At 43.3% G+C, this 17,388-nt stretch overlaps 1 protein-coding gene across 4 annotated transcripts in view; it reads right to left on the bottom strand.

The window, feature by feature from the left end:
* EXOC2 (exocyst complex component 2) overlaps positions 1–17,388 on the bottom strand; it is a 1,143,674-nt gene that overhangs the window by 367,576 nt on the left and 758,710 nt on the right. For all 4 annotated transcript variants that reach the window (XM_086965054.1, XM_086965056.1, XM_086965057.1 and 1 more), the window contains one exon: positions 5,701–5,762. In XM_086965054.1, coding sequence (XP_086821180.1) covers positions 5,701–5,762 — 62 coding nt within the window. The remainder of the gene's footprint in view (positions 1–5,700; positions 5,763–17,388) is intronic.

Here is a 17,388-nt window from a genome sequence, read left to right on the forward strand (position 1 = left end):
AACTGAACTGAAACCTGTTCTGGCATAGTTCATGACTCTTCGAACTGAGGGCCTTATTACGATGTTGTTCAGAAAGCATTCTGACAGACTCCTTGTCAGAACCGTTTCTGATCGACTCGGGTTCGGAGAGTCCAACCGACGGAGTACTATGTTTTCAAACATTGTTCGGTCGGACTCCCATTGATTTCAATAGGACCATGTGTTCCGACTAACACAGGCTCCCACTGGAAAAAGTGGGTGGTTGCCGAAAACCTTGTACCCTGTTGGCAGGCACCCCATGGTGCCAGTCGCACTATACATGATTGTACAGAGGGGTCCCATGGGTACCCCTACAGGCCCCAACCGGGAGGCTTTCAGGTGAAGGGGGGCATGCTACAGGCCACTGAAGTCCATTTCCCGCAGCCGTTTCGCGTCGGACAGACCGATTGTGAAAGTCTGTCCAAATCAGACAACGTAGTACATCGGTTGGAAAAGCAGTCCATAGACCTGTACGATTCAGCTCTGACCGACTCGGAGTCTCTGAATGCCGGTCGGAACCAAGTCGGAATGACTGAACGGTTAACTTTCTATCATAATTTGTCGGTCGGAAATGTTTACGAGCCGGTCGGAAACATTGGTTCTAACACGGGTTAGGACAATGCGAATCTCGTTCGGAGCCTTTCCGATCTACATTGCAATCAGCCTCTAAGTGTGCAGAGCTTAGAAGTACAGTTGGATCATTGACCAAATTAAATCAGACAAAAGTGTTAGTTTCACAACCTTAATCAGAAGACAGTCAAACTTTACAATGTCCTGAACTCATGCAAGTATGCAGCGAAAGTTCCCTATATCATAAGAGGAAAGAGCAAAATGCTAAACTGAAAATTATGTTTGTATTATGAAATGGACTGTCACTAACTGAAAGACTGCCAGATTAAACCCAGAATGTCGAAGAATCGAGCAACCGTAATTTTAGAAACGTAAAGACAACACTTGTTGAAAGGAATGACTCCATGACTATAAGAACAGGCATTTTGTTAGGCCAGCAGTGGTTCACATGCCAGCAGTGGTTCACATGATGGCTCACATAAAGAAGACTGTCAGATTATCAAGAAACCATGGTTTCAGGACTTTTAGATCATGAATCATCTGGAAACTATATGAATATATTGATTGCTGATTCCTTGGAGACTCCAGTCAAAATTCCTGAGGAGGTTAAGGGAGTAGATAACTCTAGTTTAGCCTCCTGTCTGGTTAGGTTTCATAAACGTGATTTCTTTGATTTCTTGTAGTAATTATCATAAGGAAGTTAATTTTGATTTCATATATGCTCCTCAATTCAAGGTAATCGAGGAAATGCACTGGTTGTCCTTAAATAATTATCTTATTGATAGGACTGCTGTTTAGAGTGACATGATGTGAGTTCTAGAAACATCTAGTGCTGAAGCCCAAGACAGATATCCTTGTGCCCATCTGTACAGGTCCAGGTCCTTGGGTGTGCTGCCTACCATTTCCCATTTGCGGGCAGCTGAAAGGCCATGCCAATTGTGTGACTTCTGATCAATTTGTTTGGCTCAAACCCACAAAATTCCTCTTGTGCTGGGGAGCCACTGTAAGGTGGAAAGGGGAGGAGGCAAAAGGTGGGTCCTGGATGCAGCCGTAGGAGCACCTTCAGAATAGTGGCAAAACCAGAGTGTAGGGGCTCCAGTGCGGCGGGCTGAGGTTTAAGGACTGTGCTTGTGTCCTGGTCCGTCGAACAAATGGAGCTTATTCACTGGCTTTGCTCCTTAGCTCTCTGCATGGATGGCTTTGCTGTGGGTCAGTTGAGCTTCTCTTGGAGCAGAGCTTTGGAGTATCTGCATTTTGTAAGCAAGGTGCTGGGACCAAGAGCACAGGCAAAGCTGGGAGTTGGTAGAGCACTGGTGAGTGCCCCTAACATCTGCTGAATATGAAACAACTGCTTATTCACTGTTTTTTATCCATAGGCCCTTGGAGATTTGAAAATAATGACGGAGTAAAAGGATAACAGCTCTATCTCCACTCCTTTTTCTATTTTCTTATTTAACAACTGTGAAAAATAAGGAGATGATGAGGTAAGCTATGCAGAGATATAGTAAGTTGAATGGAGCAGAAAGTGAGGTACCATTAACTAAGCTGAATGCAGAATACCAGAACTCACCATCTAATGAGGCCAGAAAGACCCTAACAAACAGAGTAAGTAAGAGGAACCAGAATACAGACAATGTGGAAAAAGTATCAACATATAAACGGAAAATGTATTTACATAACCAACGGTTGGTTGGATGGAATAATAGAACTGGTAAAACCGCTAAGGAAGAGAGATGAAGATACTGAGGAAAACTCGACTTGTAAAAGCCTACTGTCCAAAATAGGGGAGAATGTTGATAAAAATGAGATAAAAGAAGTATGAAACAAATGTAATGAAGCACAATATAAGGAACATGAGGGTTACAAGGGGCAAGAGGAAGTTTGAAAATTCTAAAAATGGGATTGTGTGTCAAAATAAACTGGCAAAAGAGGAGTTCAAAAGAAGTAATGCCCATTTGTTTTAATATAATTTTAGGAGGGCAGAAAGTTATACAAAAACATGGTGGTTAGATAATAGCAGAACATGGTTAGTTGTAACACATAGCCCTGGAATAAAACATGTCATCAGTGATAACAATAAGAGTGCTTTGAAAAACATGTAACCATATCAATACAAACAGTAGACATATTCAATGTAAGTTGGCAAGTCGATAACATGGGTGCAAAAGATTATAGGTCATCACAGTAAAGCTACCAGTGTGTACACAGAACTCTAGGGGTGATGGTATGTAGCCCTTTTGAAAAGGATTATGGTTAAAGAACCATATGATTGCCTTGTAGGGGTGTACTGATTCTGTGATAAAATTCTTTTATCAACTTAGCAGTGCTAAAATAGGTTGGTATGTATCCTGTAAGAGCTAAATATAAAGATAGGATGTAGGGAAATGTAACTTCATTGAGAAGACCAAAAGGCTCATGAAAGTGAAAGTGAATGTGGAGTAAATGCCATGCTTGCTAAAGCAAAAATAGGGTTTTAAATTCATACAATGAATACAAGCACTTCTGGAGCTTAGAGTGAACCCAAAGAAAGAAATTAACCAGGTATTAAAAGATGGATCATAGAAGAAAATTAAAAACAATAGAGTATGGTATAGCTGATGTGATTGAAGTTATAGAACAAAATAGCATCAGCTATAACACCATTCTTGAAGGAGAACAGGCCAATGTACATGATAGTAGTAGCATACTCAATGGCATGTTATAAGATGGAATTGCTTAAAGAAAATAACGACAAATTGATAAGTAGCGCACACAATAAAATCTCTATGAAATGGGATACGCAAGATAAAATGTGTACTTTGTTTTCCAGGTGAAGATGCGAGTCTCGTACAAACAGATTCCTTTTGCCAATAACAATAAAGGAGGTCAGGAAGAGTATTTATGGAACACAGACAACATTAATAAACCCAATAGTAGGCTCTTCAATACTAATGCCAATCCAAAGTTTTCTATAATCAATGTTGAAACTATTGTAGAAATCTGTGACTGATTCTGCCCATATATTGGATCTTCTTACAGCAATACTGAAGACACAAAAAACAACCTAAATTGATAAGTGGAAATAGAAAGACCCAAAAATACTACATAAACATTAATAAAAAAATAGATCATTTGACTATAAGCGCTAAAACTAACTATGTTTTAAAAATCAACCAGAAGGAAAATAATTAATTGAACCTGTTCCCGTTTTTTGGAGGTAAAGGAACTGTTTAGAATAATAAGATAAAAGGAAGAAGAAATAAATGTTTTAAGAAAAATGCTAAACGAAAGAGAAGAAAGAGAACTTAAAAGAGCCCTTGTTAAATTTTCTGAAAAGCACAAAAAGGAGGTGCAAGATAAATAAAAAAAATACATGGATATTGAATCCACTAGCAAATACCCTTTGTCCGAAAAAGGAGGTTTATGAGCTTAAGGAAGTGGAGAATAAAATTGATGAAGTAAGTACAAATCTACCAGCTAGGGTTGGGAAGGAAATCCAGGTAGGAAAAGATCTTCAGGGAGTGGAAACTGCAGATAATATGTGACACCATGGGAAAAAGTCTTTCATGTAATGGAAATTAGTAGTAGGGATAAAGATGAACCAAGAAAACTTCAAGGTACAAAGCCATCAACTAGTCTATATGTTACAAATACAAATTAAAGCAGTTTTGAAGAGATGTTTCTGGATGAGAAAAGTAATAGCCTAAGTTGGTCAAGGCTACTAAAAAAATCTGCATTCAGTCTTCAGTCTAAGAAATATAAGATCTAAAGCATGAATGTTTTGTCAAAGACGGAAGTGGTTTACACTTTACACCATATTCCCAAAGTAAAAGTAAATCTCTATTCTCAGTAAACAACAGAAGAAATATTGATAGCTGTTGACTATATTAGAACACTAGGCTTTGAAGTCTGTCCTCTTCAGGAAAACAGTACAAAATCCGTAATGAATATTCCACAATATAAAAATAATCAAATTGTAAAATAGGATGATGAAAAATGTATATCGATTCAAAATATAATAATGACAAAAATTGGCTCAGAAAGATTGAACCATTTCGAAAAAAGGAACCCCAAGATTAGAAATGGATAGCTGAAACCATTAATCCAAAAATACTTCCTCAAGAAACTTTTAAATCATAACAATAAACAATAGAAGATATGGACAAAACAATCCCCTGCACAGGCAAAAATTTTAATATAAAATAAATTGTATCCATAGTCGTATCAGTTTGTCTTATTCTTTTGATTGCAGATCCACCAATCTCAGCCACCAACACGTGTTTCGTTGCATGTCGGGTATCAGATCTCACGACTTCTTCAAAGCTTTGTGTATACTAAGTCGTACCTGTGTTACTTCCAGTACTCAGTACAACCCAAAGGCTGGCATATCCTTTGCTCCTCTGTCAAATTATCTACCTTTAAGTCAGTCTTCCCCAATATCTAACATGCGTGTCCGCCAAGGTCCCCTATGGTCCCACACATCTAAAGTGTATTCAGCCCGTGCCCAAAATATGTTTAAACTTCATTTATCCAATTGAGAATCCACATTGCAGGTGTGTCACAATTGCTCACGGAAGCGAGTACCTCCCTGTCAACCAACCACCCTTCAACAGAAAACAATGGAAAAACGCACTGATCGTGAAGGCGGAAGAAGAGAAAGACAGTAAAACTTTCACAAAGGGAGGAATCAGGACCTTGCAAGACGGAGTAAAAGGGTAGGGAGTGTTTGGTAGTGGATTAAAGACTACCAGCCTTAGTCTGTGGGGAGACAAGGATTAATTTCACCGGCCGCCAGCTTCTGAGCAGCGCTTTAGGCATTGGTACTCTTTCACAAATTAAACACTGCTAACATGATATAGGGCTTCTAGTATTTACAATCCAGTCATGACATAATGACATTTAGCACTCACTATTTGTTTAGTAATTATTCTTAATTTTATTTCTGCAAGGACATCAGGGAATGCAAATACTTATTGACTTGAGGTTGACGCAAGCTGAAGGCCTAGACACTTAAAATAAACACATTTTCAAAAAAAACTCTCAAAGAAATATCAGACTAGTACAGCTATGAGGGTTAAGTTGTCAATTCACAGACATGTACACAAAAACTAGTAGGTAGAGAATTTAGCTCACCACGGATGTCATCCCTTCATTGTCAACCACCCAGTCTTCTTTTTCTGCTAAACGCTTGACATCTGTATAAACACAAAATTGTAAATATATAAGAAGACTTCATTTCATTTAAAAATACAATATGTAATCTACACATCACAGTATTCGTGCTTGTTTACCTTTTCATAGTATGAGAAACCAGATGGATGACGCAGTGGGAGTTCTGGAGCAGTCCTATGGCGGCATCGCTAAGGCAGGAAGCCACTGAGGCATTGACTAAAATCACGGGGCTTACAGGGCTATGTTCCATAGAAAGCAGCGTCCTGAGCTTATTCAAGCGAAAAAAGCAGGGAGCACTACCTATCGACTTAGTGCTGCTCATTGTCCAGAGGCCCATTGCTATGCACTGGAAGGCCAGCACATTACCAAGTTTCAATCATTGGTGCACTGTGGAACTCAAATGGGGCAGGGCTGAGTCTGTGGCCCTCAGACAGAAGGGACCTACCTGAATGATGTTACACATGGGCAGACCACTAGCCAGTATTACACTCTGACACCCTGATGGGTCAACTAACCACCCCCCCAATAGTGCTCTCAGTTGTAGCTGTTTTGAATGGTTACAAACCAATTGGACCATGGCATTACTCCTTCGTGCCGACAGGCGCCTTTAGACAAAGGCGTTTCTGTAAGTGCTGGCGCACTTACATTCTGCTCCTTAGTAACCTACATTGCATTTACAGCTTTTATGACCTACACATACTTATTGTTTAATTACCTGTTTATAACTTAGCACCAGGTACTCCTGTTATAACAAGTTTGCTGTGATACTATGTCTGTGCCCCTTAAGGGAACGACAACCATGACTTCGCATCTTGTATCCGCATGTATACGACATGCTTGTTTTACTATAATTTAAAATGAAAATTGGTTTTAAAAAAAAGTGGGAGTGTCACCCGGTAGTTTATAGAGGTAGATAAAATGTCGCCTTAAAGAAAAGTTACGTACCTTGAGCAAAAATATTTCTGATGAAATCTATAGCTTCCCATAATTTCCTTACCTTCTGTTCTGAATATTCCCCAAGTGCAAAACTGAATCTGTTTTCCTCAGCAATAGCTCTCTAGTCTTGCCATGTGGCACCACACAATTCTAGTCTTGAGCCCATCTGCCCATCATGGAAGGGCATCGGGCAACTAAATGCTCTGCCTGGTGGGCTGGCATCAGTTCCTTGTATTTTTTCAGCACCCAACCGAGATATATGGAGAAGACCCAAGAAAGCCTGCCCCATCCATTTATAACCAGCAGAAATAACCACTGCATACCATGGGATCTTATTATGAGTGGCACTGTCCTAGAAGGGAAGTAGGAAGTGCAGTGAAGAATCGGTGAGAAAATATTGTTTACACCAAAAATATAAATAAGACTCTTTTTTATTAAACACGTTCAGTAGACAGCATAGTAACATTTCCCAAAGCATGCACATTGGAAATATTCTTACATGGGTTTGGCAGAGACATGAGGCGGTGGGAAAAAACTTAATTTGCCAATAAAGAAGACACATCATGAAAGGAGTACTCTAGACATCTGGAGCCACTGCCGTGTTTACCTGGCTCTCCAGCACTCCCCTGTAGGCATGCCATGGGGCCCACACCTTTTGCCATTTCTTAACACATCCCCTGCTCTTATAGACAGTTTCTTCTGCTCTCTGGCACCAATCAATGTCCCTCTCCCATTCTGTCACTGAAAGGAGACGCCGTGCTCCCCACCCCCTAGCAATATTGCGTTTCGCGATTCCCGCTGCAAACACAAGCCATATGGTGACATATTTGGGCCAGAATACCTCCCACTTGATTATGAGCAGATGCCGTTTTGCGTCCAGCAGAACGTCAGTACCCACTACATTGGCCATTATTGCTGTGACCCTTTGCCAAAATTGCAGTATCCTAGGACATTTCTACAGGATATGGAGGAATATGCCCTCATTCTGGCAACATCGGATGCACTGCGGTGACAGTGCCCTGTCAATTTTGTGCAACATCGTTGAGGGGTAGTAGGAGCTATGCAAAATCCAGAGCTGACCTTCAGCAATATTTCTAATGGATACTATATCTTCCTGCATACTCCGCACCTTAGGAATATCCTCAAGGTGCCTGACGGGACCAGCGATAGTTCCCCAGAACCTCCACATGACTCCAGTAATGGCTCTGTCTCCTCAATACATCGAACTATAAGCGAGGCGTGTTAAATGGAATCAAGAGAGCTTATAGACAACGACAAGAAAAGTTGATCTGATTGGAATCTAATATGACTGACACTATCTCATAAATTACGGAGGTGAGGGCACTGAGAAATTTGACGGAAGAGGTACTATCCAGCAGAAACATCATTACTGAAGAGAAGTAGACTTACCTACTAATTAATAATTTTTTTCTGCTGATTTCTCACCTTAAGAATGGGTCCAAAAGTAATAAACTCTTGCCTGCCCTCGCCCCCTACCAGATTCCCAGCGAGGATAGAATAGTGATGATTAAACAAGGAAGTCATGCAACACAGCCATGGAAAAGCATTCATCTTTGAGCCATCTAAGCGATCAGTCAATAATGTCAAATATAAGCCACTGAGCAATCCCAGGTAAGAACAGCAGAAACTGCCATTGTTCTTGAGAGTGTAAGAACACCAGCTAGAGGGTCTTTCTTGGTCAAAGCATAGAGCATCTTAATACAAAGAGTAACCCAATATGAAATAGTGTACTTGATCACAGCTTTGCCTTTTTTAACTGTGGTGAAGGCCATAAAGAATAGATCACCCTCCTGGTTCTGCCCTGTACCGTCAATGTAGCAGAAGAAAGCGCGCCTGGGATCTAGGTGATATAAACCTTTCTCCTCATTGGTAGACCACTACCTTAATACTGCTGATGTGAATGCCCAGACTCCCTTCACAGAAGGGATGAAAGGCTGAGGGACATCACTCTCTATGGGTACATTAAGGTCAAAGTCACCAGCATTTTGGAGGCCTAGGGAGAGTCCACAATCTGTTTGATAAAGAGGAAGGAGGTTGCTAACAAGTACAGCCAATTCAAACTTCTCTCACACATACAACGCCCTACACAAAACAGGACCAGAATACCAGAACAGCTGCATACACTTTCACCAACCCACCGGACACCTAAGCTCTGCATCACTTGCACACATTCCAGCATCTGCGAAAGCAGACCTAGAGGCCGCTCATTCTACATCGCACCCAAGACATGGAATGACCTCCCTCAACACACCAGAGCCTCCACCTCACTTCTTGAGATCCGCAAGAAGCTGAAGATCTGGTTCCTCAAATAAGCACCTTGGGCACCTCACACCTAGACAGCTGCCAATTATCCTGGATATCCTCTCTGGTTATTAGTGCGCTATACAAATCAATATACCACAACAACATTAGCATACAACTCAATAAATATGTCTACTGTATTTGAATCAAAGCCTAAAAAAGTGTGTCCAGTCCTCTGAGCTCTGGAAAAAGGCTGGTCTTTGAATGAAACTTTGTCCTTTTCCCTAGACAATAGAATATTGTCAGCCAACTTCCAGGAGTACAGTGCAGAAACTGCTCCAAAAGCCCTTGTAGGGGTGTATTGGCTTTAATGGGAGTGGTGTTCAGACTGGAATCAGTTTAAGGAGCAGAGTCAGGTGGCATCAGGGTCAGAGCCACATGGGGTGCGAACCTGTAAGATCTGGCCCATTTTTGTGGTCTGGCCTAGAGGAATGTGGAACAGTTCTGATATCCAGCATGGTATATCACAAGCCTTGATCTAGAACGGATTGGGAAATAATGCCTGAAACTCAGGTTTAAGTTTCTTGAGAACTAGATTAACTTTGAGGAGGCCAAGGAAAAATTTAGGGAATGGTGCTGCTAAGTCTCTAAACGTTCCTGTGAGAGGGATAATTTGCTTGAGGAAGAAGAGGACTTCTCCTTCCTAATACCTTTTGGGAAATGTTCAGGCAGGAGACTTGTCAGGAGTGGAAAGGGACCATTTAGGAGTAACCTTATGAGCCAGAGACAAAAAGAAATTGGGCCAATCTCCCCGATGGCCTTGTGATGAATGGAGGTGTGGTAGTCACAGGCGAAAGGGTTGTAGCAGACACCAGTAGCCAAAGTCATGAGGGTCCAACAGAAACATCCTTTTTTTACATCACCAGCCTGAATTGAATCAGGAAGCTTTAGGAAGTAACATTTGACCTAAAAGATGCTGAAAACCATTGGAGAAATTTCAGTAAACACTGAAGAAGAGCTTTGGACTAATATGGGTAAGACGTGAAAAAACAGAACATGCACCTAGTGCACTGGATGTCACCTTATGTAGTTTGAAGTCATTACATCCTTGGCAAAGAGAGCCACAATTTGGGTTGATCTACACCACCTGGGGGTGCTGGAGACCAACTACAAAAGAAAACAGTTTGCAGATCCCGCCTGGTGCCTAGATGGAATTTAAAGGCAAACAATATGTACAAAGAAGTATCCATCAGTAGTGCCCGTGCCTGGAAAAGAGACCGGTCACATTGCTTAATTTTACCAATGGCACCCGGGATCAAGGAAACAACACACCAACGGCAGCAGCTAAAAGATGAGGCTCATGAGGCCCAGCCAAGCTTATTTATATAAAGCATTGCCAAAGCCATTAGATCTCACTTTTGGGACCTACTGGCTTTGCCAATGGTTATCAGACAAGCTGCACAGCTTCCCTGGCGATATGCAACATGGTGCAAAGGGGTCTCTGACTTTCCATTGAATAGTGACGCAGACTACATTGAGTAAGACCAGTTACCTGCTCATGCCATGCCCTTTTTTCTATTGCGATACAGAAAAGGGGGTGGTGATGAACAGAGTGTCTGAATTAAGCAGACCACTCTTACCCAGTCCAAAGATCAGGGCTTCATCCATCCCCGTTATTTATCTCACTGCACCATCCCAGCTCAGAACCTGGCTATATGCAAGTCAGTCTGTCCCTGGCCCACTGCATCATGGGAACAGGGCAGACTAAACTACTAAGCCAATTCTTCACCAGAAAGGAGACAAGCTACCGGGGACCGGTTTCTGGCATTTCAGCCGTCTTCGGCCCGGCTTGCTTGAATCCTGATGGTGCAGTGAGAAAGGGACTCATGTCTGAGTATACCCTGCCACACCTATAGTGGCCAAAAACGATACAGAAAAGGGGGTGGTGATGAACAGAGTGTCTGAATTAAGCAGACCACTCTTCCCAGTATAAGAATTGGCTTGGTAGTTTGGTCTGCCCTGTTCCCATGATGCACTGGGCCAGGGTCAGACTAATTTGCATATAGCCAAGTTCTGAGCTGGGATGGTGCAGTGAGCTGAAAAACGGTGATGGATCAAGCCCTGATCTTTGGACTGGGTAAGAGTGGTCTGCTTAATTCAGACACTCTGTTCATCACCACCCCCTTTTCTGTATCATTTTTGTCCACCATAAGCGTGGAAGGGTATACTCAGATGTGAGTCCCTTGCTCATTGCACCATCAGGATTCAAGCAAGCCGGGCCGAAGACGGCTGAAATGCCAGAAACCGGTCCCCGGAAGCTTGTTTCCTTCCCAGTATAAGAATTGGCTTGGTACTTTGGTCTGCCCTGTTCCCATGATGCACTGGGCCAGGGTCAGACTAATTTGCATATAGCCAAGTTCTGAGCTGGGATGGTGCAGTGAGCTAAAAAACGGTGATGGATCAAGCCCTGATCTTTGGACTGGGTAAGAGTGGTCTGCTTAATTCAGACACTCTGTTCATCACCACCCCCTTTTCTGAATCATTTTTGTCCACCATAAGCGTGGAAGGGTATACTCAGATGTGAGTCCCTTGCTCATTGCACCATCAGGATTCAAGCAAGCCGGGCCGAAGACGGCTGAAATGCCAGAAACCGGTCCCCGGAAGCTTGTTTCCTTCCCAGTATAAGAATTGGCTTGGTAGTTTGGTCTGCCCTGTTCCCATGATGCACTGGGCCAGGATCAGACTAATTTGCATATAGCCAAGTTCTGAGCTGGGATGGTGCAGTGAGCTAAAAAACGGTGATGGATCAAGCCCTGATCTTTGGACTGGGTAAGAGTGGTCTGCTTAATTCGGACACTCTGTTCATCACCACCCCCTTTTCTGAATCATTTTTGTCCACCATAAGCGTGAAAGGGTATACTCAGATGTGAGTCCCTTGCTCATTGCACCATCAGGATTCAAGCAAGCCGGGCCGAAGACGGCTGAAATGCCAGAAACCGGTCCCCGGAAGCTTGTTTCCTTCCCAGTATAAGAATTGGCTTGGTAGTTTGGTCTGCCCTGTTCCCATGATGCACTGGGCCAGGGTCAGACTAATTTGCATATAGCCAAGTTCTGAGCTGGGATGGTGCAGTGAGCTAAAAAACGGTGATGGATCAAGCCCTGATCTTTGGACTGGGTAAGAGTGGTCTGCTTAATTCAGACACTCTGTTCATCACCACCCCCTTTTCTGAATCTTTTTTCTATTGCAGTCAGAACATTTATCCACGATTTCTCCTTCGCCAGTGGAATAATGTCGCAGCTCCTTTAAGAAAGAAAACTTCCTGGACTTCAATCCCGCCCATACGGAGCACGCCACTCCAACCTTCCCACCAACCACAACCAAGAAACTGTAAGTTTAAATGCTGGAAACTATGCCGAAGGGGTGTGGTTACATCAGAACGTGAGAAGACACTGACCAGACCAGCAGAAGAGAATCACCTCGCTGAAGAACCTGGTGACTGGTCTCAAGAGGGAGGCTCTATTGCGAAAGATGTTGCAGACCGGAGTTGCAATTCGAACGCGGGAGAAAGGACAGCGGTACCCGCAACAGCCCCTAGGAACGAAGATCCCAAGCAAAGGCACCACGAACAAGCCAGCCACATTCCAGGAGGAGCGTGGCTCCTAGAGTTACGAAACCGCTTAAGGGGTTTAGGCAGAAGATGAGTATCAAACGCCACATAAGTTATGATAAGGGAACTGAGACGGATCCCTCCCTCTGATAAATATCCCCCTGACACTGGTGAATGATAAATAAGGTGCAAACAACCCATCACTACCCTCCCTTTAATTTCTATAGGCCAGCAAAACAGTCACTCGTTCTGGTTATCTCTTTTCCCTGAGGCACTTCTGAGAAGAGAAGATTCCAGGTGGAGACGTGGCAGCCCCGACCAGAGTGAAGGCGCAAGACCAGCGATCTTTGTACATATGCATACTGAAAACTGGATATTCTATTCTTTGAAATAAAAATAAAAAAAAGTAAAAATCGGAGAGACCTCATTATTACATCCCAATTTCCTACAACTGGTGGAGAATGCGGGCACTCATCCATTAGGCGATAATAATGGAAGCCTTGATACAACAATTAATAAAGGGGCAGGAAAAACTGGAATGGACCTTGGAGAGACAAATGACATAGGCCAGCAGGGACATGTTTAAGGACTCCATGGCCCAACAAGTCAAGTGTCTTCACAAAGTAGCGGAGGATCAAGTCCAGCTAACTACCCGTCTACAAAGCCCACAACCTGTTTCCGGAGTCCTGAATATTGCACTGCAGAAATATGTACCCAGGGAAGATCTGGTTGCCTTGCTCCTGGACTTTGAGAGAGCCGCCAGGGCAAGCGGGTGGCCCAAAGCCAAGTGACCGTTCTTCCTAGCTCCCCTGTTAACGGGTGAAGCCCAGGCTGCCAATCAGGTCGCAAATGAAGGAGGTACAACCCTTATGCTGGAATCAAGGAACTGATATTAGACCACTTAGGTATGGATACCGAAGCCTACTGAGTCGAATTCAGAAAAGAGGGGGACTCCCGGGGACAATCCCAAGAATTTGTTCTTCAAGCTAAAAGCAGCCGCAGACAGGTTGTTAGGACCACACCAAAAAAGGCCTCAGATGAGATCAGGACCATACTGGACCAGTGCGGGGCAGCAGTCCTGGTTCTTCTAGATCTCTCTGCCACCTTTGACACGGTCGATCATTCCATCCTGATGGACCGTGTCACTTCCCTGGGAGTGACCCACCGTGCCAGGGACCTCATTGCCTCCTTTTTGGCCAATCGTACCCAGGCAGTAAAACTAGGCTCTTTCTACTCGCCAACATTTACCCTCCCGTGTGGGGTGCCGCAGGGTTCTGCACTAAGCCCCACACTATTTAACATATATGTGGCAGACTTGGCGAGAGTCATTAAAGCTCAGGGTCTCCGCTTAACCACCTATGCAGATGATACCCAATTGGTGTTGGCGATACACAAAGATGGACCAGCTGTGGCTGCAAGATTTCAGGAAGGAATGAGGACCATCAGTTCGTGGATGTCTAGTAATTGCTTGAAGCTAAACTCGGACAAGACCGAGGTTATGACCTTTGGCAACCTTGCACCAGAATGGCCTTCCAGCTGATGGCCCAGTGAAATGGGTCCACCCCCGACCCCGGTTGCCAAGGTCAGAAACCTCGGCGTTGTGTTCGACGACAAGCTGGTGTTCAAACATCACGTGAACAAGGTGGTCTCTTCATCCTTCTTCATGCTAAGAAAGATCAGAAAACTGCTGCCATACCTCCCGTCAGGAGCTGGGAAAACTCTGATTACCACCATTGTTTTCTCAAAATTGGACTATGGCAATGCCCTTTTCCTTGGCACACAGGAGCAGATTCTATCCAAATTGCAGTCCGTGCAAAATGCAGCGGCCAGAATTCTGCTTGATATCCCCAGTCGCCGCTCAACCTCAATGGCCATAAGCCATCTGCATTGGTTAAGAGTCAAGAATCGTATAAAATTTAAAGCTCTTTGCATTGCTTACAAAGCTATTCATGACTCTGGACCAAGGTTCCTCAAAGATGCTTTTCGAATTTATGCCCCACAAAGATACTTTCGTTCTGCTAGCACCTATCTCCTTACTGTCCCGCGCACCAGAACCGCCAGCTGGGGAGATAGGCGCTTCTTGGTAGCCACCCCAAGCTGTGGAATTCCCTTCCTCTGCCCATTAAAACCAGTACAACCCTCACTATCTTCCGAAAACTCCTGAAAACATGGTTATTTGATCAATGATTTAAGGTAGTTTCATTTCAGGAGTCCAATCTGCGCCGAGACACCCTTGGGTATTTGCGCGCAATAAAAATTCCAAAAACAAACATAAACATAAACATAAAACACAAAGGAAGAAATAATGGTACTCATCTACCTCAAGCAGTATTTGGAGGCCCTACACTTCCCTACACAATGGTGGTTATTTCTGTAGGCCAGCGAAACTGCCTGCCATTCCGGTTATCTCTTTTCCCTGAAGCACTCCTGAGAAGAGAAGGTTCCAGGTGGAGACGTTGCAGCCCCGACCGGAGTGAAGGAGCAAGACCAGTGATCTTTGTACATATGCTTACTGAAAACTGGATATTCTATTCTTTGAAATAAAAATAGTAAAAAGAAAGAAAGAATCTGAGAGACTTCATTATTGCATCCTAATTCCCTACACATGGATAAAGAATAAAAAGCTTTAAGCCAGCTGCGAAATTTTGTAGGAGAGTGCACCACACATGCATGCCCTTACAAAATGACACAGCCGCAGTTGTTTCTTTTTATTTAATGATTCGGTAACTAAAAAAGAAATAAAATGCACCAAAGTGTTTTTTTAAGTGGGAAGGGGACGTAAACATCAGAGGGTGAAGCAACAAAGAGGCGTGAGTGGGGTTGTAAGCAACACAGGGCGTGGGTAGGGGAAGCAACTTTGGGAGCGAAGGGGCGGTAGCAACGCGTTGGGCACGGGTGAGAGAAAAGCAAAGCACTGAGAGAAAGCAACATGGAGCTGGCAGAGAGAGGTACACGAGTGAGGGAGAGGAACACAAAGCACATTGGTGGGGGTGAGAAGTACATGAGGGAGACAGCTGAATAACACATGCACTTTTGTGGCGTAGTCAAACAAAAAGAAAAAGTAATGCTTGGAAAGCAAGGAGTGGAAGAACACAAGCTATGCATCCATTCTCCACAGTATATAAGAAGGAGGAAATCCCACACAAGCCAACAAATAAGAAGCAATATAATCAGGGTAACAATAAAAAACAACCTATGGTAAGCAATAGAAGGGCTCTAAGCCTACTTTAAGATTTCCTTCTTCTGCCAGACCCACACCCCAAAGGAGGTCAAGCTGCTTCTGGTGTTACCTCCTGCATGACTGCCTGGCTCCTTTCCTATCTCAGCAATTGGGCTGGCGAGCTTCTAGGCACTAAGGTTCAAAGAACCAGTTTCTTTCAGCAAACAAGACTTCCTGAGATGTCTCCTCACCTCTTGGAAGCTGGCGGTCACGCAGATACCAGCCCTGGTTCGGAACTGGAAGAACAAGTGGGTTAGTGGCTTGCTCTTTTATACAGTCAATGCAAACTGTAGATGTGGATTCCCTGTATGTGCTTTCACACCTTGTTTGGGGACATACAGCCTTTATGCAGAGTGATGCTCCTCACAGCATTGTAGATTCCAGCCTGGAAGAACCACTACAGAGGCACAAATAGGTGTGAGATTTATGAACCTGGATATCAACAGCCACACAGAATAGTGATTAGGGAAGTGACTAAAAACTGCCCTCACCTAAAAGGGTCCCTTTCTCCCTAACAGAGAATGCAGTTTCACCCTTCAACCCCACCACCTACCAAAATGGCAGTGCTACATGAAGACTAATCAGCAGCCCCTCTCACCAAAAGGCCTATTGAATTTCTAAAGAAGCCTTTTCTCCTTTTTCACCATGTCAGTGTCTATGGCTCCTATCTCCAGATTCAGGAACTTCTGCAATACACTTCTATTCTCTGAGAAAACAACCTCAACTCCATCTGGTGCACAGGAGGAGCCATGAACTCCCAAAATGGAACACCAGGCCTCCATCTCCTCGCTCATACATATAATGTATGCAGCAAAAAGGCCTCATACATAAAGCAGGCAAAACATACAGTTGGGATGTTAGCGATAGAATCCTGTTAGAGTGAAGCATGATTCATACCACTCTATCCTTCCAACAACATGTGGAATACTGTTTTTGCACGTGTATGAGTTGTTTGGAATGACTAATCACTATTGCCTGCTGTTTCCAATTTGTATGACAAGTACACTGGTTTAACAGCATCAAATACAACCATAGTGCTCTTGAAGCATGAATGTACGGCACTTGATATTTCTGAAGGAGTAATACAAGTTTACTGATACCTAACAACCAAGTGCCTAATTTTACTGTTTCTCTAGGTTCCCTGGGTTCACTGAACATATCTCACCACTGTGACTTCCAGCATTTCCAAGAACTGATCATTTATTTCCTCATGAAAGATCTGCAAAGGCCTGAAAAACGTTGGGATGTGTTAGAAAAAGGGCAAAAAATAGAAGACTGTATGGAATATAAAAAAATATTCGGAAACCAATACTGATCACTTTGGACAAACAAAGGTCTTCGAGGAAGTTGCATCTAGAATCATACCGCTGAAGGTTAATCTCTGTGTGCTGACCAGGGGGGACTTCTGGTTATTGATAACAAAGCCAAAATCATGCAGTAGACTTAGGACACCTAAGGCGATGCAATTCCAGCGAAGGGGGCAATGCCTTAATTAAAAATACAATCTCCTAAACAGGAGTGATTCAATTATGGACTGTGGGGGCAGGAATCAAAAATAGTGCCTCAATAATAGATTACCTCTCAGACCATTTATGTGTTAATGGAAAATAACTTTGAATACAA

This window comes from Lissotriton vulgaris, chromosome 4_1 (assembly GCF_964263255.1).
Source record: "Lissotriton vulgaris chromosome 4_1, aLisVul1.2, whole genome shotgun sequence".
In the NCBI taxonomy this organism is placed as follows: Eukaryota; Metazoa; Chordata; class Amphibia; order Caudata; family Salamandridae; genus Lissotriton; species Lissotriton vulgaris.